This window comes from Merops nubicus, unplaced genomic scaffold (genome assembly GCF_000691845.1).
Source record: "Merops nubicus isolate BGI_N331 unplaced genomic scaffold, ASM69184v1 scaffold11793, whole genome shotgun sequence".
Taxonomy (NCBI): domain Eukaryota; kingdom Metazoa; phylum Chordata; class Aves; order Coraciiformes; family Meropidae; genus Merops; species Merops nubicus.
Window position 1 is genome coordinate 10,143 of NW_008598293.1, and position 27,644 is coordinate 37,786.

General features: G+C 37.1%; 1 protein-coding gene across 1 annotated transcript in view; it reads left to right on the plus strand.

The window, feature by feature from the left end:
• SYT10 (synaptotagmin X) overlaps window positions 1-18,409 on the plus strand; it is a gene marked incomplete at its 5' end in the record, with an annotated part of 18,867 nt that extends 458 nt beyond the window's left edge. The window contains 5 exons of the mRNA XM_008937004.1: window positions 5,702-6,266; window positions 15,078-15,198; window positions 15,564-15,735; window positions 17,084-17,213; window positions 18,338-18,409. Of these exons, the coding sequence (XP_008935252.1) occupies window positions 5,702-6,266; window positions 15,078-15,198; window positions 15,564-15,735; window positions 17,084-17,213; window positions 18,338-18,409 (1,060 nt within the window). The remainder of the gene's footprint in view (window positions 1-5,701; window positions 6,267-15,077; window positions 15,199-15,563; window positions 15,736-17,083; window positions 17,214-18,337) is intronic.
• Between the last annotated feature and the right edge of the window lie 9,235 nt (window positions 18,410-27,644).

Genomic DNA, 27,644 nt, shown 5'->3' on the forward strand with positions numbered 1-27,644 from the left:
GGATTATCTACTGAATTCTTAACAGTTACAGGTGAAACAGCAGTCTTGTGAAGGCAAAGCCTCAATGTCCTGTGAACAGAATATTCTGAAACATACTGTGTGCCTTCAATTACATCATTATTTTAACATATGGAGGTCAAGTCTACATCTTCTACTACTTTGTGAATACATATGTTGCTACTTTAATCATTTCCATTTTTTTTGTGTGTACAAAAATCTATTTCAATGTTATTTTTTAAAATACTGCCAGTCTAGCTTTTCACAAAGGTATTTTTATAGATACAGCAGTTGCTTTTGCAGCTGAAAGTTTCCTTCTCTGCTAAGTGACAGATTTGTTGATGGCCCTTTTCTTTAAAACATGGTTTGCCACTTACAAAGGGGTTAAAATCCCAGACTAAAAATGTAGATTTTTGTGGCCTGATATTAAAACAGTACAGATTCTATATAAATCTTTAAATAAGTTACAGGCATGTAGAATTCCTGAAGTGATTTCTTTTGTATTACAGTGAGGGACACAAACTTTTCTTTTGTTGTAAGTCTTCCTTTATATTGAAAAGTAGTGAAGATGTGTGCAGTGAGCTACGGTTTCAAACAGAATTTTCTTCAAATACTGTCAGAAAATTTAGTGCATGGAAAACAAACAGTGAACTGCAAAAATCACTTTCTGTTAAAAAAAAAGAGGAATGTTTTATAAACAATGGGAAAATAAGGAGACACCTGAAGTATTGCATAATGCCATAAGTTAGAATAAAAATACCGTATAGAAAGTAGCTTTCCCTCAATAAACCATTTACTAAATGAGCATGTTACAAAGCAAAAGGGGGAAAAGACTCACATTCACAATTATCATTGGAGGCACAGGCTGGAAGCTTGGAGAAGGCACATTTAGTGGTCACATACTTTACTGTCCTTCTGTGAGTCCCTGAGACGGTGTTTTGCCAGCTCAGTGCACTCACTGTGGTGATGAGTGCTGGAGTGCTTTTTCCCAGCTATTCCAACAGTGTGGAACAGCCAACAGGCAACCACAAGAGGCTTGCAAAAATGAGACCACTCCAGCCAGGGGAGGTCTAACAGGCTTTAGTGGCTGAAGCATCTCCTGAATTAGGAGACTGTACAGCTGGCTTTAAGCCACATTGCCCTGGCTGTGCCTGGCTCCAACTACTATATCCATCTGCTAAGAGAGAGAGCACAGTATCCAAACCACTCTGAGGAACATTGCCAAAATACTGGGACAACAACTTACATACTAAATGCAGAGAGGCCAAAACTGATACAGTTTAGCATGACAATGATATTACACAACTTGCTGTTACCTAATAGGATATTAATTGGAAGAGTTTTCATCCTTCGTGTACCAACAGGTGAATCTGTAGGTAATCAGACTGTCTGACTCCCTGAACAGACAGAAGAAATGTCTGGCTGGCAAATGGAATAGTCCCTGTGGTACTATAGGGGAAGAAAGAAGTTCCTGGGAAGTGATCCAGAGCTACTTCAGGCTGTGAAAATACTCCCACAGACCTCTAGAGTGATTTGGACTGTGATCTAAATGCATGTAAAATATCTGTGAAGCCAAGGACAGTTTTGCAAAATTAAAACCTGTCATCAATCCTACTCTTTCTGCATATGTTGGTAACTTTGTGAGGGATCTTTGGGTTTTAATCCTCTCTAGATTATGAGTGTTAAATCTCTCCTGAGAGGCACAGTTCCTTGTTTTTGAGTAACCCTGACTGTCCGACCTTAGCCAGTTAATAGCAGGGTGTTTGGAGGCATGACCTTCCTTTACAGTTTGCTGAAAAAATATGCACCACTGCTACAAAACATTTTTAGAATGAGGTCTGTCTTAAAAATTACCCAGAAATGATTGTTTCTGTGTTTGTAGGTGCATTTTTTTATATACTCCTTACCTTAAGGGGGTCTTAACCTTCTGGCAGCCCGTATTTTTTATTGCTGCCAAGAATATCATGTATGAGATGAAGGCTGAACATTAGACCCACTTTCTGGATTACTCCTTCATTGTGTTGCAGGATGCTGGATCACAAAACTACTAAAAGCTGATTCTGGTGTTCTTCACTGAGGACTTCTAAATAAGATGGTACCCAGGAGTCCTGAGTGATCCAGATGCACCATCACCTAAATGTATTCCATTGACAATCTAAGAGAAATGTTTGCTGTCTGGATTGTCTCCTCTGCAATGGCCTCACCTGATCTGGGGCGTGTAAAAGGATGTAACCAGTTCTGTGACAGGTTTATGCAACCATCAGCTCCTAATAAAAGCAATGGAATCATATTAAGTCATTGTAATTGAAGCATAAGGATTTTAAGCAGCCATTCAGAGCAATAATAAAACGTGCCTGATCACTTTGCACAGACTGTACATTTAACATAGTGACATGTTAGTGTAAGGAAATTATATGTTTCTGCTTAATTAGAAGTATATAATTTTCATAGCTCCTGATACTATGAGAAGATCTGCTTGTTAAAAAGAAAAAAAAATATCAAACAATCAAACAAAAGCTCTTTAGTTCTTGATCCCAATTAAGGAGTAAACTATGATAGAAGAAGTCCTGCATCAGTGGTGTTCATTTGCAAACATTTTTGCGCTGTGTTACTGAGAACGACTCTTCCCAGTACTTTGTGAAAGAATTCTTTGATATAGTTTACTGCTTCTATGATATTAATTTCTTCAAATGTTCACCTGAATTTTTAGAGGACATGCTTTTTGCGCTTTGGGATTAGGTGGGAGAGGAGCTTGTCACTTAGCTCTGCAAAGAGTAAGTTTGTTCCCAAGAGACACAAAGGCAAAAGTGAGGTGCTTGAGAATATTAAGGTTAAGAAAACCAGACAGGTCTGTTGACTTCAGTGATTGCAAGGGTGAGACAGGAACCTCTATTCTGTCTAAATACCACAGGTGTCCATTAATGGATTTGGTCCAAGAGTTTGATCTAATGCCATCTCGGAATGCTAGACCAGGCCACCCCTCATAAATATCAAGTCATATCATAAATCAGAATCCTGTCCTTCTCTTTTGCCATATGTATAGCAATCTTACTGAGTTAGAAATCAGCTTCACACTAGCACAATTTTATGTTAGAGTTTTATATACAGATATACTATCACTCAAAATGTATTTGTTCTAAGTTATAGAAACCATGTCTATTATAGGAGTGCTATGTGTAAGACCCAGTAGAAGTTGAAGTGCCTGGATTTGGACTATTAGTAGCTTCATTGCATTTTCACGACCTGGTTGCCTGACATCCTTGTACTTCATTATCACAGTCATTAATTCCTTTGTTACTGCAGAACAAAGGAAGATAAATATGTTGCTATAACAACAATGAAGCATCTTAATAATTAACAGACCAATTAGCTATCTTGGTGAAATGCTGTGACTCAGAACAGATACTAAGCAGTATGTAATTAGGACTTTTGATTACCAGAGCCGAAGTGCTGCTGGTTCCCATGGGGAACAGCCATGCAGCTGCACTGTTCTACTTAGTGACATCTTGCAACAATGGCTATATTCACTAGAGTATCTTATATGAATAAAGTTTTAAAATTTGAAAGAAGATTGGTGCCTTAGAAATAAAAGACTTGGGGAGTTATATGTTATTTTTGTAAGGAGTAACGCAGATCTTCATAAATGCAAGAGAAGTCGAGGAAAAGAGAATTTGTCGTGTATCCGTTTTTACTCAAACTGGGAATGCCATACAGTCAGCTTCACGTTTCTCCTGCCTAGGCGGTTTTCTTCACTGCTTGTCTAGGACAGGGTTTGAACATGATTGTCTGGGCATCATAGTGCTACAGCTGCAAGTGTGAGGAGCACCCAGGAAGGCTTACCTACAAAGGTTTCATTAGCACAGGTAGAAGCAGCAGCAACACAGGTCTTCCTGGACTTCATTATGAGTCAAAGATACTACAGAGCTAGTGCCTGAATCGCTGCATGCCCAAATGTTTCTTGCCACTACATTTTGGGTGAAGTTTAGTTCCTTCCCTGTTTATAGCACTGCTACAAGGCTGGATTTCTTGGAAGGCTAAGACACAAGGGCAGCCCTGAAACTCCCTGAGGACAGTATTGTACTTTTCTGACTAGTTAGGGCCTCTCCATTCCTCACTCCGTTCCAGTGTGGACATTGTATACTATGAATTCAGAGAGATTTAACGTTTACAAAGAAAGGTAGAATGTGTTATGAGGGGGGTGTATAGTTTATATAAATTTCAGATCAAAACACCTGGATATTTGGAGCTACCTCAAATCAGGTCTCCCCTGTTCTTGGGATATGATAGGACCGCTCCCTGCACCTAGCAGTACTGAAACTGCCAGAAGGGGAAACATTCTTTTCTATTATTTAATGGCTGCAGATTCTCTCTTGTATCTCTGCTCTGCTGAACTGTGGTAGTTTTGCACTTTGTGTCTTCTGCAACCACCTCACTTACAGAAAAAATACAAATAATGTCTATGAAACGAGTCCTGGTTGTTTTCATATGGACAATTTGCATTTCTGATTTAAAGAAAGAAACACACAGCTGTGACACCTCTTGTTTTCAGAACACAACACTGCAGGGAAATCAAGCAATAAGGCAAAGCTGCATTTGGCATTAATAAGCAATTGATTGCAAAAAGCAGAGGAAATTCTGACAAATTGGTTTTTAATGGCAACTGAGTACACTCACAGGAGGAGGTGCTGTGCTTTTCCAGTGCAGATTATTGGGATAGTGAAGTAGCAAGGAAATGTGAAAGTGTCCAAAAAATAAACTGGACAGTGTGATCATAATGGCATCTGCTGATGATTTTCTATGAAGGTGTTTGACCAGTGTTTTTATACTACTGTAAGCCTGTATGGCATGCCAGGGGTTTGATTTTACGCCTAGCAGGAAAGGCACAAATTTCCACTGATGCTCATGAGTCAAGATAAGCCCATTAATACGTATGCTTATGCAACACTATTCAGAATCACAAGGATTTCTACATATTGTTCCTTGCTAAGAGGTTTCTAATACACTACACAGCAGAGTGTAGGAACAGAAGAAAAAAAAATTATAAATTATCTTTGAAAAATGTTAACCAAAACTTTGAAATGTATTACAGCCAGAACAGAATGTTCCCAGTATGATTGCAGAGGGCAGCCTGTGCCCCGGTGTGGTAAATACTGAGCAGGTTTATACAAAATGTTGCAGGCTAGCAAAGCACTATGCTGAAAACCTCCACACACAGCTCTTCAGGGCCTTTTCAGGCACATTTCAGAGTGATCAGTGTGAAGCTTGGGAAATCTTTAATTGGAAAACCACCAAAGAATGCCTCCAAAACCCAGGAAGTACTGGTGGCAATTCTGCAACTGATTTTTTTTTTCTGTGTGACTATACTTTATTCAGGCCCTAGCACAGTGAGACCAAGTAACGTTGGAGCTATCAACTTGTTCTGTGACATAACCATAATCCAGTTTATAAATAAGGTTATAAAATAAATATATGTATTGCCAGGACACTGGGTGTGTCTTGGGCCAAGAAGTTCATTCTGAATGACCATTTTCTTTCAAGGGTGTTTTTACATTTTCAGAAGACTTCGGGGGTAGGGAGGGATTATTTTAAAATTATTTTAAAGAAAGAAAACCTTACTAATCTGATCTTCTTGTATTTTCTACTTGGTAATAGCTATCTCTTTTCTTAACCATGGCTTGTTTTGTGTGTGTGTGTATGTGTGCAGGCACAATTCTTTCAGGAGGCACTTGCCAAGGCAGATGCAAGTGTCCAGTGTTGATTTTAACATGGGGACAGATCCAGTTTTGCAAAGGGGAGAGACGACAACCAGCATTGGAAGAATAAAACCAGAACTCTACAAACAGAAGTCCGTGGATTCTGATGGGCAACAAGAAGATGTGAAAACATGTGGAAAACTTAATTTCATTCTCCGTTATGATTATGAGAATGAACTTCTGGCTGTCACAATTATCAAAGCCTTAGATCTGCCTGCTAAAGACTTCACAGGAACATCTGACCCCTACGTTAAGATTTATCTGCTTCCAGATAGGAAAAAGAAGTTTCAGACACGAGTCCACAGAAAGACATTAAATCCTGTCTTTGATGAAACCTTTCAGTTTCCTGTAGCCTATGATCAACTCAGCAACAGAAAATTACATTTCAGTGTTTATGATTTTGACAGATTTTCTAGACATGACATGATTGGGGAAGTTATTCTTGATAACCTTTTTGAAGTCTCAGATCTCTCCAGGGAAGCCAATGTATGGAAAGACATCCACTGTGCCACCACAGTAAGTAATGTGTTCCAAAAGCATTAATGTGATATTTTCATTTCTCTTTTGTAGTTTGTGGCAGAGTATCCTGTTTATCAGCAGAGTCTGGAAGGGGGGAAAAAAAAAAAGTTGGCAATATATTCCTGTGAGCAGAGAGAATAAGATGCTTAAGTAGCCATAAAATTGAATTGCTAAAATATCTTCTGGGAACATACCTTAACCCTTATGGCTCACTGTGAAAATATAAATTAGGTTTATTAATTAAATAGTACATCACAAAAGTCACTGCTTAACCAGAACAATTAACATCTTCCTGTTAGCAAAATACCCTGTCTTTCAAAATGACCGTGTATTAAGGAACAGGGCCTGTCTTGCTCTTGTTAGCAGATTTTCATAGGTTGGGAATCATGTAAAGGAAGAGAGAGACGCTGAAAATTCTTGAAGTTTAAAATGCTCTTTGCTGGCTGCCCTGGCCCTCAGGGGATGTATCTGTTGCTGCTGGTTACTAGCAAAACTCAAGAGGCACAAGCAAGTAGAGTTAGAAAATAGAAATTATGTGTTTATTGTTGCAGGCAAGAAAAGGATGCCTGTTCATGAATGACAGGATAGATGATAGGCTACTAAACATAGTCTTTTTTAACCTTGAAATCCAAACTTATCTTCCCTAGCTGGAATTTGAGAGAGCAAAATTAAAAAAATAAATGGGGGTCGGGGGGGTTGTGGTTGGTTTGTTTGGGTTTTAACTACTGTGTTGCTTATATAGAACTTTTCCCATCTCTTGTTCTGTGGAGATATCCAAAACAGTCTGAATCGTCCCTGGTTCTAAGTATGAGCTGGACTTCCACAGTAGGGATGAACAGAGGAGAGAGCAGTACTTCAGAAGCAGCACTGCTTCAGTTACAGAAACGTCATCCCATCTCTTCAGTAGAGCTGGAGACTACCCATGCCTCTTTTCCCAAATGTTGTCATGCTGTTCATACCTGGTAGACTGGGAAGTCTAGGATTTCATGACTAGATGGACAAAGAGGAAAGGTATTTGTTCACAAGTTTGAGTATAAACAATGTGTTTCTTAAGGAAGGAGAAATATTAGGGAGCAGAGCACAGTAGAGACAGGTTTTGAACACAAATTCACAAAACTAGCTATTTATTTTAACTTCTGGGTCTACCAAACTGGTCTGAACAGCCTCTGGCACACCTCCAGAAAACCACTGTAGGCTTAGTTATCAAGCCCAGATTTCAGGTGAATTTTAAGAACTGTGTTCTCAAGCTTAAAATTGAATCTGTATTTAAGTCTTGAAATACTAGCCTGGTAATAGTTTTTTAAATTTCTTCTAGCTTTGATATTATCTTTAATATTTTAAGAATGCTCACTGGTCCTTTGCAACAGATAAGTGTCTGTGATTTTTAGCTGATAACTAGAATGGTTTCAGCAGATTAGAATCTGTGGACTGTTCATCACTGGTTTTGAGCAGATTGAAATGCCATACCAAATTATTCTGTTGGGACAGATACTAATGTATATCTATATGAAAATGGTTACTAATCTTGACTCTGAATTCTAATTCAAATTTCTTCCTTACTAAGGGTTAGTACATGCAGTTATAGTGCTCCATTCTCATAATTCCTATAGTGTTTTGCTATCTATGAAGTTTAAGAGAAAGCCTGAAGTTTTTTTTTTATTTCAGCATTTCAGACAGTATTCCATGTGTATGAATAATTTGTCTCCACTTAAACCATTAACAATAAACCCATAAAATCAATATGTATTCTAGTGTTGGGTTGCTGCATCAGCTTTGACAATCCTTACACTATTCTCAGAAAATTATATAAGAAACCGATTGAATTTACTTTTCCTGGCAAAATGAAACCCTCCTGTAAGATGTCCAGTTACTACTTGTGCAGTGAGCTGGCTTGTGTTTTACTTCAGCTGTTTCACGTAGATAAAATTGGTTAGTAATAAAGGTTTCAAGTTCTGCCATTTCAGAATCTGTGAGATGAAGGAGCCAATCCTGCACAGTGAATAAAATGTTAATCAATGGGGAATTGTAGTCTTAAGCATCATATCTGAAGTTTACCAAAGTCACTAACAATTAAATAACTAGCAAATGCTCGCCAGAGTCAATTTGACTTGACTTAAGCCTTGAAAAAACAGATCTAGCTGGTTCTACAGTTAGTGGAAAATAACTGTGCTCCAGGCAAGCATGCTTTGATGTTCTAAAGATTCTTAAAAAAGAAACTGCCTGTCTGTGTAGGAAGGTCCGTCCTTACACAGTAGAACACAGGATTCAAGAGGCTGTTCTGCAAATATATTCCTCTCATGTTTTTTCCTTCTGCTCCGTTTTGTTGTATGTTCTATGAAGTTTTTCAGCCTTTTGTTCAGACATGCTTCCTACACCCAGTGATCTGCTCATACTGTTGCTAATTGGTAGATGATAGAAAATGGTAGAAGTGATAGATCTAATGATTAGTCAGAAACTTTAAAAACACAGCAGAAGTATACTCTCCTCAGCTTTGAGTGTTTTACACTAACTGTGGAATGTCTGGTCCATAGAGATGAACTTTCTAGAGTGAGGGTAAAAATAATTCCTATCACCTGCTTGGAAAGAACCAATTATTTATGATACAAAGCTCTGCAGTGTCGGAGTTGAACACCTACTAGACAGATTTGCCAAGGAAATGAACTGCAGCATTTTACTAGTGAAGGATTTGGCTGTGCTAGATTAATGGTTGGACTAAATGATATTAAAGGTCTTTTCCAACCAAAATGATTCTATGATTCTGTGATTCTAAGAAAGTTACCACTGGAAATCAGGAGATTCTCTGCTATGCAGAGATTGTCTGTCAGTCGTTAACACAATTTTTAAAAACTTGCTCACACATCCAGAAAGGGTTTTTATTTGGTACAGGAAATACAGTGTGGGGAAAATCAGACTGGATGTTTGCGCTGAGTCATCACTTTTGGCCATAAAACCGGTGACTCTGCAGGAATCTACAGTTTGAATACTTCTTTAGTTTTGTTCATAATAATGATTTAAAACTATTTTATAAAAGTGCAGGATTGGCCCACACACACTCATTTTTCTTCTTATGATTTTCAACTGTTGATATTTCTTCATCTTTCGTAGTTTGTATTTTGTTTCTTTAATTTTTCATTCATATTGTTTCACTGTTATGTTAAAAACCTACAGCTCTTGTAAAAGTATGTAGCATGTATCTATTTTAAGTGCTAAAGCATTTTCATTTTGTAATGTTAAATTTTCAAGGTAAATTTGGTGTAACACTGGTTGTAGAAAAGAACCATACAGATATCTGATGATATTAATATCCCTAAATTTTGCTCAGACATGAGTGATTTAATTTTCAATAAAAAAAATCCATAATTTACTTCTGTTCGTTTGATTAATTTAAAAAATAATAATAATAAATTTGAGGCAGATTTGAACCACGATCCCTGAAGGTTGTTCAATATATTGGAAAACTGAAGTTCTTTATACATTTTAGGAAATTAATTCATAACATCAGAGGCAAAGAAATAATATTAAATGGTTTGTTTACTCAATTAATCTAGCTTCTGTTTTTGCAAAGTGCTTGTGTATTTTACATACATTTCTGAGGTTTTGTTACTATCAAAATATACCACATACTTTAAAAAAAGAAAACGCATTCATTAGGATTTCTAACAAGCACTTGAGTGCAAATACTCAACGTTGTAAAATTGTTTAGGCAAAAAGACCACCTCTTGTCATGTAACACTTTTCAGGTTTAAAAGTTATTAGCTGCCTAGTATACTTTTTAAAATTATTGATTGCTTTGGAAATCTCTGTCTCTAACACCCTTGCCTAAAACAATTGGCAAGGGACTGTCAGAAACATCTTTTTTTTCCAAAGGTATTCTATGAACTCTGGTAGTATAACCAATTATAAGAAAGCATGCAAATATAAAAAAAAATAGGGTCAGAATTTATATGAAAGCCATTTCCAGCATGGTGGTAGTCTGTTGGACATGGTAGTCATTGAGCTGCTGTATATCTGTAGCCTCTTGAATTTTTTCATATAATCGGACAGAACTTGATTATTATTTAGCTTTTCAACACCAGGCATTTCAGTGCTGCCATTTTCTTGTTTGTGAAATCAATCCTGCTAGCTGTTGACCTCTGTTATAGAAAGAGTTTCTTATGAATTCCTGATCAAACAAGAATGAGGCCTGCCTCTGCAGTTCACCCAGAGCAATTGCAGGCATTATCTTTGCTTAGTTTTCTCCATGATTCACTATTTTATAAGTGGACAAAAATGGCCTGCTGGACCTTACTCTGAGTAAGGCACTAGTGGTATAGAGCTGACCTGATATGTCACCTCATGATATGCAAAAAGATGGTAGTCAAACTTTGAGGCCACATTATAAGGATTGTCCTATCTCTTAGTGGTCAAAGAGCAGCACCATCAGGAAATGTCACCAGCAGTGTAGTGTGCTATGCCCTACAGTTCACCAACCTCATCAGAATGGACTTAGACTGTGTTTCTGGAAAAGTACATAAAAGTTTTAACAAAATATTAAACAGGTGTGAAAGAGTAAAAGCTTGTCAGTATAAAAAAAAATTTATCATCTCTACATTGGGAAGAGACCCCTTAAAGCCAAGAATAGCTGGCACTTGTCATTTCTACTCCAGGGCAGTGATATAAAGGATTCATGTGATCACCTGCTGCTGAGCAGATGAAAGAATACTCTGAGTCAGTCTTTACAGGAAATTTGTTGAGGTTTTTGATTTAGTTTTGGTACTCTGGGTGATAAGTAGAAAGATGATGGAGAAAGGGTGGGTTTCTGTCCAGTTACTGAAAGCAGGGAAGGTTTATTATTATTTTTGAATGGTTCTTTTAATTTGAAACATCAAATGATTTGAATATTTTGCTTTGCTGCTGGCAAACTACTACCTTCAGTCTATATTAAAAGTAACAGATATTAGATAAATGAAGAATATGGTTTCCTTAAGGGATGATAATATCGTTGCATCCAGGTGCTACCACAGTAGCTATGCTAAGATGCATGCCTTGACTGACCTGCTGTGTGCCCTAAGTGCTCTCTGAGTTTCTCAGTGCAAATAGTCTCTTTGCGGTCAATGCATTGCTGCTTTGGAAGAGGATCTTTATATGGGGAGCCACCTACATTTTGTTTCATTTATGTGCTGGTAGATGCCACAGTTAACTCACAGAAGAACCTCTGTTCTCAGCTGTTCTGAAGCAGGAAATGCCTGGCAAGATGAAACTAGCCCCCTGGTGCACAAGACAGACGGTTATGAACAGAGAGAGTAACAAAAGAAGCACCCAGGAGGCTTTCTGGGCTTCTATAGAGAGCGTTCAGCCTGCTGGACCCATAGCTCTAGCTCTAGCTTAGGGTGTCCTCTCTATGCAATCAAGACTGCAATCAGCGGCTTCACTTACCCAGAGCAATCAGATGGTCAGGCAAAAAGAAGGATTATGCCCTCATAAGCAGGTGTCACTGGCATTACAGAGCAACAGGCCCCACTGCTTCCGTACTGTCTTCCACAAAGGCAAGCAAACACAGACCTCATAGATTCATTTCCCAGGACAACATGTCAACCAGGAAGTGGTGCTGGGAGGTCGAAAAAGAACTGGGTTCAATAAGCAAAGAATAACAGGAGAGGAAAATAAATATTAGCTGTGGGGACAAGGTTTTCAAAGTAAAATCCCCTTGAGAGGTAACAGAACTAGCTCTCCAAGCCTCATGTAACTTTTGAAAATTTCTGAAATAGCATGAATACCATCAAATTCTAAATGTATAGATGAGAAACAGTCTGGTAGATCTCTGTATTGCTCTTTCCTATCTTTCTTGTAGCTCTTGATTTATAACTCAAAACCAGAAATGCCTTAATACATTCTTACCTAACTATCTGAGGGGACAGATTGTCCTTTTATTTCTTTCCACCCAACCCTCAGCAGTTATCATTATGTCTTATTTCATCCCGGGTTCTTGGAGCTTGAGTTGAGTAACTTTATTGGAAAGCAGGAATATATATATAAAATACGTTTCTAAACAGAGGAAGAAGGAACATAAATCTGTCCTTTGGGAGAATTATCTTCCTGCAGTATGCAGCTAATCCAAAGGTCAAGTTCTGCCAATGCCTTTTTCTTTAAATTTACATAGCATAGAGCAAAGCAATTTTCACAGTGACTAAAGGGAACAGCTAAAAGTCTACAAATGTAAATGCTAAAATATCTTCTTTGACATCTAGCAAATTATGATTACTTAATACAGAAGCTTACTCAAAATACAGCAGGAAAATGAAATGAAAAAAAAATTCTTAATCACTTGTTTAGGAATCAAGTACAAAATAAATTCATGCTGCCCTTCATATTTTTCTATGCTATTCTTACATGCAATCTTTAAACACTTAAAATTAATAGCTGGATATTAAAATTAAAATTGAGATTAAGAATTAAAATGATTACTTACTGTGGATTATGGTAATCTGAAAGATAATGAAAATAGCGACAAAGAAATTTTTGTGACAATTTAATTTCTAATGAAGTATTAATTGCAGAAATGCTTGTTATTTAAATCATAGAAATAAGTGACACATTAGTAACAATAAAAATATATAACTGGTTTAGCTCCATTTCCATAGCTCATTGTAAGAATCCATAGCAAGTTGCTTTTTTATGACTTTGTTTGAATTGCAAAACTTGAAAACTAAGGGAAAAAAAGAAAATACATCACTTACTTCACATATCAACGCCCTGTAAGCTTTTCACTCAAGCTAGCATAGGAAAACAGTTAAGATCTTGGGAGTATAGGAGGAAGGCTATGGATGTTCTTTCACTATCAGTGTAGTCAGTAAATACTTTTTCGTATTCAGTTCAGGATTATAGGTATTGGTCTGTGAGAAGAAAGTACCCTGAATGCTGAAGGGTCTCCAACTTCCTCACTTAATTTGCAGAGGTTCCTAGATAAAAGTTGTCTCCTCTATTGCGTTTAATGGCAACAACTGGGAAAATCAACTGGACTAAGAGACAGCAAAACTTTCTCCAGCAACAATGTTCTAAAAATTCAATCATGCTAACTGATGTTCACCTATAAGGGCTTCAAACCTCTCCTTGCACCCCTCCCCTGTTTATCCTTTTTTGTGAGTAGGGAGCACAGCCTCTGTAGAAATGCTGCTACTTCTACAGGCATAAGTGTGAAAATGAGTTCTCTGGTTCTTCCTTCTTACCCTTTTTGAAAATGGGGGTTATGTTTCTGTTCTCTGAAATAGAAAAGTGGGTTTGTTAATGTACTCTGTGGCACAAAAGTCTGCACTCTGTATGGCAAAGTAAGGCATTGGACTAAGGAGATGTCAAATCCATATATTTATCCTTTGAGGACTGAATGAGATAATTTTGAAATCCTGAGAAACGTGAAATTCTGACAAACATAAAATTTGTCCACAGTGCATGTTCACATGCTTATTAATCTATTAATTCTTAGGCAGAATCCTGGTAAAATGACAGAACATGTGAATTGACCAACCTACAAAAAACTCAATATTTTATTAACAGTGCAACAGAGAATGTAAAGCTATTCTAAAACTCCGTTCTTTGAGCTGTAGTCTGCAATGCAGGGGAAACAAACACACAAACCAAAAAAAAAACCCTGAAGCTTGTGATTAAGTCCATCTTTACTCAGAAAAGATTTGAAGTACCTATTTCAATTTACAGAGTATTAATCCAAAGGAAGTCAATAAAACTATTCATATAAGCAGCTGAAAAAAGTGGATAAGAAGCTCCAGTCTGTCTCGTAACTATGAGCAATATATTTGTCACCTACACAGCAATCATTATTTTAGGCTGTGTCATTTAAAAATGCTTGCCTTCTGATGCTGGTACAGTTATACCATAAATCCAGCAGTTCTCAAACAAATTTGTACTCTCAGATAAAATATTGAAACTGAGATATTAAAAATAAAATTTTTAGTAGTAGTCAAAAAAAAAAAAAAATCCTTTAAGATCAAATGAGCATGCTTGAGGGTGGCTGCCTTACAGAAGTGACTTCCTTACGTGCTCCTTACAAACTTGTATTTAAAAATCCTATATTGTTTTTAATATGCAGTTTTCTTTGGGCTTTTTTGAGGGGGAGTCATTTAAAATCTTAGAACAGGAAGAATTTAGAACATAACTAATATATCAATAACCAAACTTTTGTGGTATTAGGATAATTATGTAACTGAGAACAGAAAGTAAGAACTGATGGAACCTCTCTTCTTTAGATTACTTTTCTCAAGCATTGTAGTATCTAAGCAACATATTTCACGAATTCACCGGACATTCTCTCAACATAGAAACTATCTCTTTGTGAGGGTTAGTAAGATCCATATGGATCTTACGTATCTTTATGACTATATTAACCTCTGAAAAGTTTTTCTTGAGCCAGGAAAGTTGTAAATGCTACTGCTTTGCTTTGCTTCGTTTTTCTTCTAGAAGAGAACAAACCCTCAAAGCACAGTAAAAGCAATAGCAAATAACTTTTACAGGCACATTAATCTTTTCAAAGCACTTAGGATAAACTTTTCATATGCATACATGTGTGCAGAAATAAATCTACATAAATTCCAGTGGCTAAAATGCATGTAAATGTGTGTGAACTAAATATCCCACTAGATTTCTTTCTATTGACTGGGGATAATGGAATCTGAGTCAAGAACATCTTGATCAAAGACCCCTTCTGAGATAGCAGAAGAAGTCTCTCCATGTTAAAATATAAATTCTAAATTTTTGCATGACCTGAACGGAACTTTTGGCAGTATGATCATATTTCTAATAATTTATTTTCTTTTTCAGGAAAGCATAGATTTGGGTGAGATCATGTTTTCCCTCTGTTATTTGCCTACTGCTGGGAGAATGACATTAACAGTCATCAAATGTAGGAACCTCAAAGCAATGGATATAACTGGTGCATCAGGTGAATCCACTTATTTTTTAAATAACAAGGCAGAGTCTGTTCAGGAAGGGGACAAATAGGAACTCCCTGGGTTTTGTGTGTTCAACACCATTGTGAAATGGAAGCAGCAGGAGAATGGGTATGGCCCGTGTTCAGATATACTGGCTACCTTTGCTCTGGCAGTCAATATGTCTCTGTGTCTTGGAATGCCTATACGTTTCCTTTGCATTGCCAGCATATTGAAAGTAATGTTTGCCGGAGTCACTAAAATCTTTGTAATCTTTTGTTTTACCAATATGACATTGCTACAAAGAAATATTGCTCTTATACTACACATTTAAATGACTTTGGGACCAAATGCACACAACTGATTATCTATTACTCAGATCCATATGTCAAAGTGTCATTGATGTGTGAGGGTCGAAGACTAAAAAAGCGGAAAACGACCACGAAGAAGAACACCCTCAATCCCGTATATAACGAGGCCATCATCTTTGATATTCCTCCAGAAAATGTGGACCAGGTCAGCCTCTCCATTGCAGTGATGGATTACGATCGGTAAGCACAGTTTGCTTTCTGGCCATTAATCTTCAGTGAGAAGTTACCTGATTGTTGCCAGCGACCTCCTTGAACATTCAAGCAGGTTCAGTGTCACAAAAAATAAAGCCTTCAGGTCTTTTCCTGAAGAGGTTTAAAGCTTCCACACCTTTTAGAACTCAGACCATTTTATCTGGATCATAAATAAATGTGATGAGGAAGAAACATGTCTCAAACTTTATGGGCCACTAGCCTTGGCATACATGTCCCCATCTAGTAGCTGGACTATGCAAAAGCTTTATAGATCGGATATGTCTCCCATTTTAAAAAAGGCCCTCACACCTCAAATTTCCACTTATGTGGCAGGTATGTGAAAAAAGAAGAAAATTTAGATGTTAATTACCTTGTTAAATTAAGTCATAGTTAATTCTTCAGTTGACTTAATAAAGAAGCTTTACAGCCTTCGTATTGTCCTCTCTGACAATACATCTGAGCCTCAATTATCTGTGTCTTCACTGAGAACTGCCAGGAAGTCTCCTGCTCAGAGTGGCTCAAGGACTGCATGTTAAACCAGACAGTGACTGACAGAATCATGCCCGAGCCAAGTCTGCTTCATTCAAGTGCTATTAGTAATGAGCTCTTGAGATTGCAGGGCAAATAAACAGTGAAAGCCCAATTTAGTAACACAAACCTTCAGATCGTTTTTTCTTGCCATGAGATTCCTGATAGTCCTCCAAGTTCTGTCAGGATGTGAAAGTCAGGTTTCTCAGTCAGATGTGAAAGGGACACTGTGGTGCCATTAAGAGAGGATAGCACGGCAGCTTGCACACTTTCAGTTTTCTTTAGCTGCTCCTTTCAAAGCACTTGCTAAGAGGAAGTTAGGAAACATTAACCTAAGGTACGTATAGACAAGCTATAGAAAATTACTTTCCAGAGTCCCTCAACAAATCTGTGGCACTGCCAGGAGTGTGAAATACTAAGGTATAGCCTATTACAGCTATGCCTTTTCCCTTTCACATTTTTGACTGAAGCTCCAATAACCACAACAGTTAGGGCTGGGAGATACAGTGTGAACTGATGTCTGAAAGATTTGCAGCAAGAAATATATTCCCTGATTTTTTTCCTTCACATTCCTCTCCCACAAAATAGCTGCTGGAAGCACTCTGGTAGTGGCTGGAGGGTTTTGATGCTACCATTAGAGAACTTAATATTACTATATTACCACTAAAACTAATATCAGTAATAAATAATGTGAAAAATTTTTTTGGATATGTATTCTGTGCTGCACTAAAGCAGTAAACAGAATTATACATCAGGTGTTATTAAAACCATTTTTATTAAAAAAATTCTGCCTCTCTGCAATTCTCAGAGTAGGGCACAATGAGGTCATTGGGGTATGTCGGACAGGAATTGATGCTGAAGGGCTTGGAAGAGATCATTGGAATGAAATGTTGGCTTACCCACGTAAACCCATAACCCACTGGCATCCACTAGTAGAGGTAAGAAATAGCAAAATTTTCTCCTTCTCAGTATATTGAATGTTCTTGTCTAGCTCATACTTATGTACTTCTGAGAATCACGAAAATCAGTGCAGCATCTATGGAGCAGCTATAAGATCTTAGCACAACCTAAATCTAGTTGCATGGGTTTATTGATTACTTAAATATGCCATTTCAAAAGTTTCCATAATACACTAACTGCACTGTAGGATTAAGGCATTTAAAATTTCCAGAGATTATGATAAGGGGCTTAAATCCACTTACACGAGATCATGTACAAGTATTTCAAAAGCAGTGATTTTCTATTCAGAAATGTTTAGCATGAACTGTTTTGTTGCTAAAATATTAATCTGAAACTGGATAAATTGAGGCAACATATGACCAGCTATCTCCAGAACTACTCAATCACTTATTGGAAGCTTATTCAAATGCATGGGTGATTATGCCTACAAGTCCCTGGTCTTAGACTCCCTCATCAACCTGCTATGGAGACATCTTACTGGTTTTCTGTATGTAAAATGCGCACAGCTTTGGATTCAGAAAAATTCATATGTTTTGGAAAAATCATATTAAGGCCTCAAGAAACAGCAGGCCTTTTGTTTGGAAACAGAGTATACACTGTTTAAACCTTCCCAAAAACAACCTCCATAGAAAAATTATTTGCTGTCTGAGACATCAGGGGCCATTTGGTTTTCCCACTGTGTAGCACATGGTGCACAGTGTATCTGGAGGCAGGCAGAAAAAGCCCAACAGTAAGGCTGTCAGTAAAACACCTATAGAAGAATGTAATGATGAGAAAGCTGAGTCAGTGCAGCAAAGAAGCTTCTTCTAAGAGATCTGTGGCTCTCTCTGGATTTGGATATTTGGAGACAGTGGCATTTGGAGACCCATGTTTATTTCACACCCATGGCTAGTGAAATAAACCCACTCCTGTGAAACCAGTCAGAGATATTTTTAGGAGGTCACTTTAGGAAGTTTCGTTCCATTTTTAGTTCTGCTGGAGACTTTTAACCAGAAATGGTCTGATTTGTTTTTTTTTCTTGAGGGAGTCTCTCATCCTCTGAAATGAGTGTGATGCACAGTTGGATATGATGACTTTTGTTAAACTAACACTTTTCTTGCAGTTACCTGGCCGAGCAACCAGTTTTGATAGCCAGGGATCTTGTTCATCTCCAAAACCACCGCTTACACCCTAGGGAACAAGAGAGGATTCATCGTTTTCAGTGTCCAAAGCTCCCTTGTAGCTCACATCAACATAAACAGAAGGTTTGAAACTTCTGCAGATGAACTGTATCCATATTTTTTTATTAAAATACATTTTTCGTATTCTAAGTCTTATATTGCAGTTTATAATAATTTCTTAACGTATCAATGAAGCTGACTTGAGCTAAATATAGCCCTTTCTCATAAAAATTCATTCACCTGTTTTCTCGCTGGCATATATCCAGCGTCATATCCAACAGTGTTTTGATATGACCTATATCTTTGCATAGACAAAGAAATCAGAAAAAAAATCTAAGCAATTCAAAACCACTGCGGCTTGTAACGCCTAATTCTTTTTAGGGAGAGCAAATAGTCATACATAGCTTATGTATCAAATTTCTTCTAAATTGCACTAAATCCTATATGACTTCTTAAGATAATACTTCAAACTGAATGTTGCATGAAAAAATACACCGTTGTCATGTTTTGAGTGTTTGGAAAATCAATTAATTCCTTGGGCAGGGAGAAAAGGGCTGATCAAAAGCCCACTGAAGCCGATGAGAAGGCCCCTACTGGCTTCACTGGGTTTTAGTTCAACCTTTATGGAACAGGTCTCACTACTGGATCTATGCAGTTATAATCTTCCAGCAATCAGGATGACAGCTGCCCCTACAGGAGCCCACCAGCCTTGTCCAGCAGAACAGCCAGGCACGTGCACCCAGGCAGGTGGCTGCTCTCAGCGGCTGCTTTGCTTCCCACCAGATGATGAAGAGATATCTTTGATGTCTCTGTATGACACTGATTAGCATGTGTACGGATATCGTTGTGGAAAGCTAATGTGTCTGCAGTGAGTGGTGTTCAAATTGATGCTCTCGCCACAGAGATTTAGGTATCTCCTGATGAGGTGCGGTGCATCCAGCTCTTTCAAAGCAGCCCCTTTGCTGCTGGCATGATGCGGTCCTTACTTGGTCTTTACACAGGTCAAACTGTAGATGAGAGAATGCTTGAAGTAAAGGAATTGATTTCATGTATTTTAGCTATCAAAGAAATTGACCAAAAACTGCAGTTACGCACAAACATTTTTCTGATTCTTGATTTAATGTGCCAGTATTAGATTTCTTTGAAGTTATTTTGGCTAAGTGCATAGCTCACGTGGAACAGTTTCTGTTCCCTGGCTAGATGCCTCTAGAATTATATGCCAAATATGGACTTGAGATATGTTTTGTGTCAATATATGGAAACAGAAATTGTAATAATTTTGTAAACTAGTAAACCCATTTATTAGAATACACAGTGACATCAAATGCAAAAAAAAAAATCTTAAATGAAATGAACTGCTTTAAAAACTTGAAGAAAACTATTTATTATTTAGTGGATTTAACTCTTTTTAACACTGCAGTTCACCTCAATTGGATACTTTTTTTTTTTTTTTCCCTGTGAAAAGCATGACAAAGACTGCATGATTGGGACTGATTTTACAAGCTGAAGTGCAAATAGAAAAGAAAAAAATGTTCAGGTGATGGCTCTTTTTGTATCTCTGTATTGTATAAAGACAATTGAGAAAACAGAATTTTCCAAAACAACATTCTTAGAGAAAAAAAAGTGTCATAGATGAGGAAAATGCCAGTTGAAGATTAGTTCATGACAGTGGAAGAATTTCTAAGAATTAACATGGTTATGAGGGGAAAAAAGCCATTTAGATGTTGTTCTGAAGAACTGTTTTGGCTTGGTTAGTTTGGCCTGGTTGACACAAAGTATGTTTGTTCATGGAGATCCAGCCCCTTCATTCTCCTACGTAAGCTCTAAAACAGTCAAATATGCCTTAAAGTGTCTTAACTGCTCCAGGGAAGTTAGGAAGGCTAGTCTTAACATTACAAATGTTTCTAAGGCAAAAAAAAGGAGACAAGTTTTACACCTTGCCTTCTGTGCCTACAAAGACAGCAAGCAAATAAACAAACTTTTTTAGAAATTCTTTACAAAATAAAAAAAGGGGAAAAAAAATAAGAAAAATATTGCACCCCATGTTTTTGAATGTCTGTTCCAGGTTGCTATTCATGGTTTCTAGATATTTTTTTCCAGTGGGGATCCGTAATGCTAGACACTGATCCTTCCTGCTCAAGATTCTATTTTCATCACCATAAATACAAAGTAACCTTGCAGAATTTCATTCCTCCATTTGCTCTGGTGAGTAGCTTTTTAGATAGAAGAACAAGATCTCCTCTGTGGGGCTTTTTCCTCCCATCATTATCATCATGAGAGTCTGTGGCCTAGATCATCTTCATCATGATTTTAAAAGGTTGATATAGAAACAGAGAGATATATGTGGAGATTGAAAAACTATTTTGTTTATAGATTTATCTTATTATAAATTATATCAGCAGTGGTCTTTGTGGCCTAGAAAATACTTTTTGTAATGTGGTACTGTAACAGTTAATTAAATATTCTTTGCACTTTTTTGCACCTAATATCCAAAAAGCTAACAATTTCACAATCAAATGTAGCATAAGTGTTCAGCAATGAGCAACATCTTTTTAAATATTTCATTGTCCTCTATAAATATCCTCTATGTTTCATCATAAGCAGTAAGATATTTCAAGATTCATTTTCTTAAATCGAAATTGTTGTCAACCACCAAAGGAATAATAGCTCAGTTTGTGCCCTCTTGTTTTGTTATTTTTGGTATTGTTAATAATAACAGTGAATGACTTCTGTGTCTAAACTTGATTTATGGGTGTTCTGCATCTAGAAGAAATCAGGCTGCAAAACTGTCAGGACATCTAACCAGAAATGATCCCCTAATAAATTATTTTTAGTCCTTTATCAATTATTAGTAGAATTAATGCAAAAGATTCAACTTTTTTTTTTTTTTTTTTCCCTGCTGCTTTCTTAGTTATCTCTCAAGACAGGGTATATATTTAGTATAACTAAACCATTGGCTTTAGAGCCTGGTTCACAAGTTACTCTCTGAGTGTACTCACAAAAGCACCAAGTAAAAGCTTATCACAGTTTTAGTCAATTAATATGTTGCTTTATGTATCTCTTTATTAAAAAATCTAAGCCAGTTTAATTTGGAGAAGTTATAAATCCTCCACTCCCATCCTGAAAGGTTTTTAATGCTTATCCGCATTTCTGCCATACCCCAAACATTAGCCTAATTTGAGCAAAATCAAATCTGGCAAAAGGTTGGTGTGAAATACATTGTAATAATTTTACAAGAGTTTGAAAAGCTCATGTTCCTAAAAGCCTGAGTTATTTTTATTTACATGATTTACTGGAAACAGTACTTAATAAGAACCGTACTTTGCACTGCAGAGCTCTTTTATACTTTCACAACAGTAAACCACAGAACTCTACAGAGAAAGTACATGATGGATTAAGTGGTTCCAGGGGAGCTGTTAAATTTTTGTATTTATTTTCAATAATGCACTGTAAAGTGAAAAAGCCCACATACAAATGTATCTAATGAGCCATTCCAGTCTTTTGGGTAAATATTGTTTTCAAGCAATGTTTTCCCCTTCCCACATTAAATAAGTTTTCAGGAACCATTAGGTTTGTTCTAAGCAACCATAGAATTGTTATTAGGTCTATGGAAAATGTTAAGTAAGACCCTAAACCACAGATAGGTTTAGTATGCTAGTGGCACTGCAGACAGTAGCATAGGTGAGCATATGCTCACTAAGATGTAAGCCATGTATTGTACTCTGTGATCTCACCTTTAAGGTGACTGTATGATGTACTTCTGCTAATATGGCACTTCCTCTCACTCTTTCTGCGAGTAATCTTCTCCCCACTATCTTTTGTCTATGTAGGGCTTCTGTTCAAGCAGTGGAGACCTGACCCTTACTTTTGTCTGCAATGCTGAAAGCTGACTCCTGGCCTTTAAAAAGGAGTAGTATGAGACCTGCAAGGTCTTGACCAAAAGGTGTAGGATATTTACATTGCTCGTTTTCCTTCTGTGAAGAGCTGTCAAATAGGTAATTTCGCTTCTCCACAGTCCCTTATGATCATCAGACATTCAGAAATCAGGAATGCTGCCTGGTTTTTGGCTTCTAGCAAGCACTGAGAGAGAAATATACATATCTCAGGGATATGTATATTGGTCAGGGACAGAGAAGTGGTCAGAACCAATAAGATAAAATAAAACTTAGTATGTAAGGACAAAAGTTCCCCTGCAAAATTTCTTCTTCAAGTTGTCTTGATTTCTTATGTTTAAGCACCAAAGCTATACATTTTTCTTAAGCAGAATCACATTCAATATTTCTGAAGAAAATTTTGAGCAAACTTGAAATGTTTTCATTGGATTGATTTTTTTCTAAGGGAAAAAGCAATTATTTCCTCATTTCTTTCTATGGATGCATTTTTGGAGCAATATTAATTGTTAATTTAACAAGCTTTATACATCTGAAATCATAGAAGTATATTTTAAAGTGTGTAATCTTTTAGAAGAAGGGCAAGTAGCAATTTTACAACTCAGTAATAGAGTTCCTCTCCAACTGAAAAGTCAAATTTTTCAGAGGTCCATAAATATGCCTGCAAAATCTGAAAACCACCTTATTAAAGCCTGCAAAACCCTAGATTTGCACATACAAATATTTGCACTTGCAAAATGCATAATCATTATTATTTTGTGCTTCTATTACAACACCCACACCTAATCAGACATACATTTTAGTTTGTAATAAATACTGGACAAATCTGTACAGTTCCTTGACCTTAGAAGTTCATATTCATTTATTTCTACAAATTAATATTCCTGAAAATTCTGTAGGTGTTAAAATATGACTTATATGTTAATTAGACAGTGACATGACTTCTAAACAAAGCCTATATAATATGTTTGACCATCCAGAATATGGATAAAGTATAGGATATATAACAGGAACATTGATGCATGTTTTGATGGAAAATTTTCTCTCTCATTCACACCACAGCTGAGACTCAGTTTAACACATTGCTCAAGATTCACTTCCACTTCACTTCTGAGGCTTGTCAGCCTAAACTGAGATCTCTGGTGTCAGGAAATAGCTGTTGTGGCACAGAACAGACGGCAGAGCTTAGAAAAAGGAAAATGTGTCAGTACATGCACAGGTATTCAATGCAACTGCAAACATTCTGAAATGAAAAGCTTCCCTTCTAAACTGAAAATCACTGCAATATTCATATCACTTATCCTTTCTTTCTGTACTGTAAAGTAGGAAGAAGAGGCGTTCCTGAGGAAGTCATCATTAGGCATAGGTGTTAATTAAGGTGCTGGTTACTGCCATTTGCCATTTCCAAGGCAAATAATACCTTAACTTCAAAAAGTGTCTTTTATTTACTCGTCCAAATGAATAAATATCTTCTGCACAACTCCCCTTTTCCTTAGCCCCAGAAGGCTATAGACAGTTTTTTAACAGCACGCAGGAAACTAAGAGCTGAAACGCTAAGAGGCAGTGAAGCTGCAGGTGGGATTTAAATATCACAAGGGAATCTGGCCACTAAAATGGAACTAACACCTTCAGTCTTGTGCTGAGTGCTGTGGGATGCTTGATGATAGCAAGTGCTTAGGGCTGTGATTTTATGTTTTATCTGATGGTACTTCTACAATGTTGCTGTTGCTGGGTAACCTCTTCTTTACTGGCTCAGAGAGGAGATTGTCTCTGTTACGGCTATGTAAAATTTTTCCACCCAAGTATAGACCATGACTCGTATGTTACATGGAACTCAGTCCTCTGGACGAGCCCAAAGCATGTTAAGTTTGCAGAACAGGAAAAATCAATTAAAGCTTTGCACTGTACCATCATGAGGAATATTTACTTTGTTGACTCTAAGGAGAAGCATTAGTGCCTTACTGACCCAAGGAAGAACATGTTGTTCAGTAGTCTGTATTGTTAAGCTCTTGTTGGTGAACCATGTTAGTACCTGAAAACCTTCAGTGCCAACATTGTCAAAATATAACTAATAAATACAAATGCAGATTCTATAGGTTATCAGAGTACCAAAGCTCTTTCCAGTGGGAAACGCATACCAGCTCCCTGATATATAATTCAAGACAGTGTGCTCTGAAAGCTGGATCTGCAGGAAGTCACAGAGCTGCTGTGATGAAAGTGGAGCTGCTCTGTAATGATTTATTAATAAAATATGTTGACTTGGCTATTGTTCTCCAATTAGGTGAGTTCAATAAATAAGCTTTAGGGAAAAAAAGAAAAGGAGGTAGAAAATGTTTGACAAGGGAGTACCTCTTAGAAGAAAGACAGATTTACAAAACATTAATGTCCATCCTGCTGGCCCAGGAGATTCTACTGATGCTACAGACGGTCTGACAAATACATTTCATCTAAAATGGTGAAAAACCAAGCAGGCATAGGAAAAAAAACGTAGGAAAGATCAAAAGATCTGTTTCAGAACAGACAAGGTTTATGTCTGATCAGGCTAGGATGCAAACTGTTGTTATAGTTTATAGAGAAATTAGACTGGGTTACTGTTCTGTTAATGGCTGGGAAAGCTTGAGGCAGGACAGATATGCATATAGACTGTTATTTTCAAACCCACTTATTTGAAATATTTATGTTTACATAAAGGTTAAGTACTTCAATAGCGTTCTGTTTTTAATGGAGACTTCATGAGAGAAAAGTTGCAAGTTCATTCGGACTGTCTGGGTTAGCACAGTTACTACAGACACAGGCAATGTCCCGGAACCCATCATGATTATAGGAGAACTGTGAAATCCTAGCTCTCCCCTGGACAGGTGCAGTCAGGAAGCCTGACATGAAAAGACAACTGAAGACAGACCAAAGAAAGGATGAAGGTACATCTGTTTCATGACAGCTTCAGAGCCCATGGAGAGCTTTGCCACTCCTTTACTAAACAGAGCATAACGAGAGTGCCAGCAAAATGTTTTGCTGACAGCAACCTACCCTGTATACAATTTTCCTCTCCCTCAAAATACAATAGAAATGTTTTGGAGATATTTCTTTTTTAAATAGTTTTGTATCTTTTCATACCTTAAAAATTCAAACCACTGAAGTAAAGCAAATCTACTGATGCATCTACTCAAGAGGAAATAAAAAGGAGGGGGAATCAAAAACATTCAGAAAAAATAAAAAAAAAGAATTGGTATTTGCCTAAAGTTGCTTTAAGAGTTAGAATAATAGTGAGATTAAAGATTTAAGACATGATATATTAAGACTTTTTAGGATTAAAAGGAAAGGCTGTTTTTCCTATTAGAAAACAATAAGTTTCTTAAGTTTCAGAACTCCTAGTTACCTAGTCCCTGTGTGATTTCTAGTATCAGAGATGTTCGAAGAAATGCTTGTCCGCATAACAGGTAGGCATTTTAGGCACTTAAGATTAACATCACCAGAAAGGAATCTGAGTTTTCAGATCGTTTATAGATTAATTTCAAGGGAGAAAAGACTGTGGGCTATTACCTGGTTTTGTTAAGCAAATATATTTCTATGCAGTCTGCAAGAGGAGAGAGATAAAGAGTAGAGTGTTTTTTCACTATAGTATGAGTTCAGACTGATAATTGCATCAGAAGTGAAGGGGACTGAACAAGAAGATAGTTAAAATCTTTTGTGGCATCTCGGCAATGAACATGAGAGAAGAGAAGGAAAAAGCCTATTAGGCATGTAAAGAGATCTCTAGAAAAAAAACAGCTAAAAAGTGGAAAATATATAAAGGGGTGGATGGAGAGTATTTTCAATAATCAAAAACGTGCACATAGCAAACACTTCAAAAAAAAAGATATTTTTAAAATATAATTCCCTTACATCATACCTTGTACAACCATCTGTAAGCTCTCAAGGCTAGTGGGAGCCATGTTGCAGAATTTGGGTCTGTTCCTAAAATAAAAACAGCCTTCCTGATTTCAGAGGATTCACAGCACAAAGATCATTGGTAATTGCTTCTGGCACATGCTCCCCCTCCAGTCTGTCTCTTGTAGAATAACTGAGGCAAAAAAAAAAAAGGCACATTGCCAGTGTGTGCTCAGACACACTCCTTTCTAGATGCTATAATGGCCTCCTATTTATTTGCACCTGATATAGGTTGGAAAATCTCCATTAGATGAAAAATAACTTTTATATAATGTCACCTCTTCACATTTTCAAAGCTTCTGACAATCAGTACTTGAATTATAAATAGGAAACATCTCTGAAAATGCTGCTGTGATGCACAAGGTACTGGCTTTGTTTTCAAGTCAAGCCTAAACTACTGTCACACAGTGGTGGACGAGTCACTGGGATGTTGCAGGTGCTAATTCTCTGGTGACTCACCAAACTGAAGTAATAATTATGGTGTATTTCTCACTTAATATTCCACATGTCTTTGTGTATGAATAGGGTCCTGGAACTGATGTTCCAGACAGATCCCATCTCCTCCTGTTCTTCTTATCCATGGAAGGTCAGCTGAATAATGAATTCTTAGTCCTTAGTCCTGAGTTGTCACATAGTACTGGGTGTTCCATGATTGTTTCAGCCTGGGAGTGGCTATCTCCTACTGAAAATCAGCATGATTAGTAGAGGACCATTACTTCCCTCACCACAGTTTTCTGTGACTTAATTTCATAATAATAGTTGTGATGGAAATGACTGCATAGCTGAACAAGATACAGAACTGCCATCTTTAATTATTTGTGGCAAATGGGTGCCTATGGATGGATATGTCTTTCTTCTGTATGTAAATGGAAATTTGGCTACCACAGAAAATGAAAAAGTTGATTTCATAAACTCTCCAAAGATCACTTTATACTCCTACATTTATTCCTTTCAGGCTTTATGCAGTACAGGTATTTCATGATCTTAATTATTCTTATAGCAAAAGAATCTGATTTATTTATTTAAACCTACAATCATTTCAGTTCTTAGTCCACCAAGTAAAGTAGCCAGAGAATGAAAATTGCTAACAAAAAAGTTTTTTCTTAGTCACCAGCTGAATCTGTACAGCTAGACTTTTTCTGTATTATTCTGAAAGGGGGCCTGGCACTCTTGCACTTTAGCTACTTACTAGTAGCAGACAGACAATTTTAGGTCATAGCCAGGTTTCAGAGAAGCTCTGAGGATTAAATTCTAAAATCTTGGGTCTGATTCTGTATGCCCTCCAGAAACAAGGCAGCCTATGAAATCTAAAACCAGTCCTACGTAAAGAGGGCTTGATAATGAGCAATCTGTGCTCAGGAAAGAGATTGCATTCAAATTATACAGAGGCATCTTTTAGATTTTGTTTTGTTTTGTTTTGTTTTTTGTACTG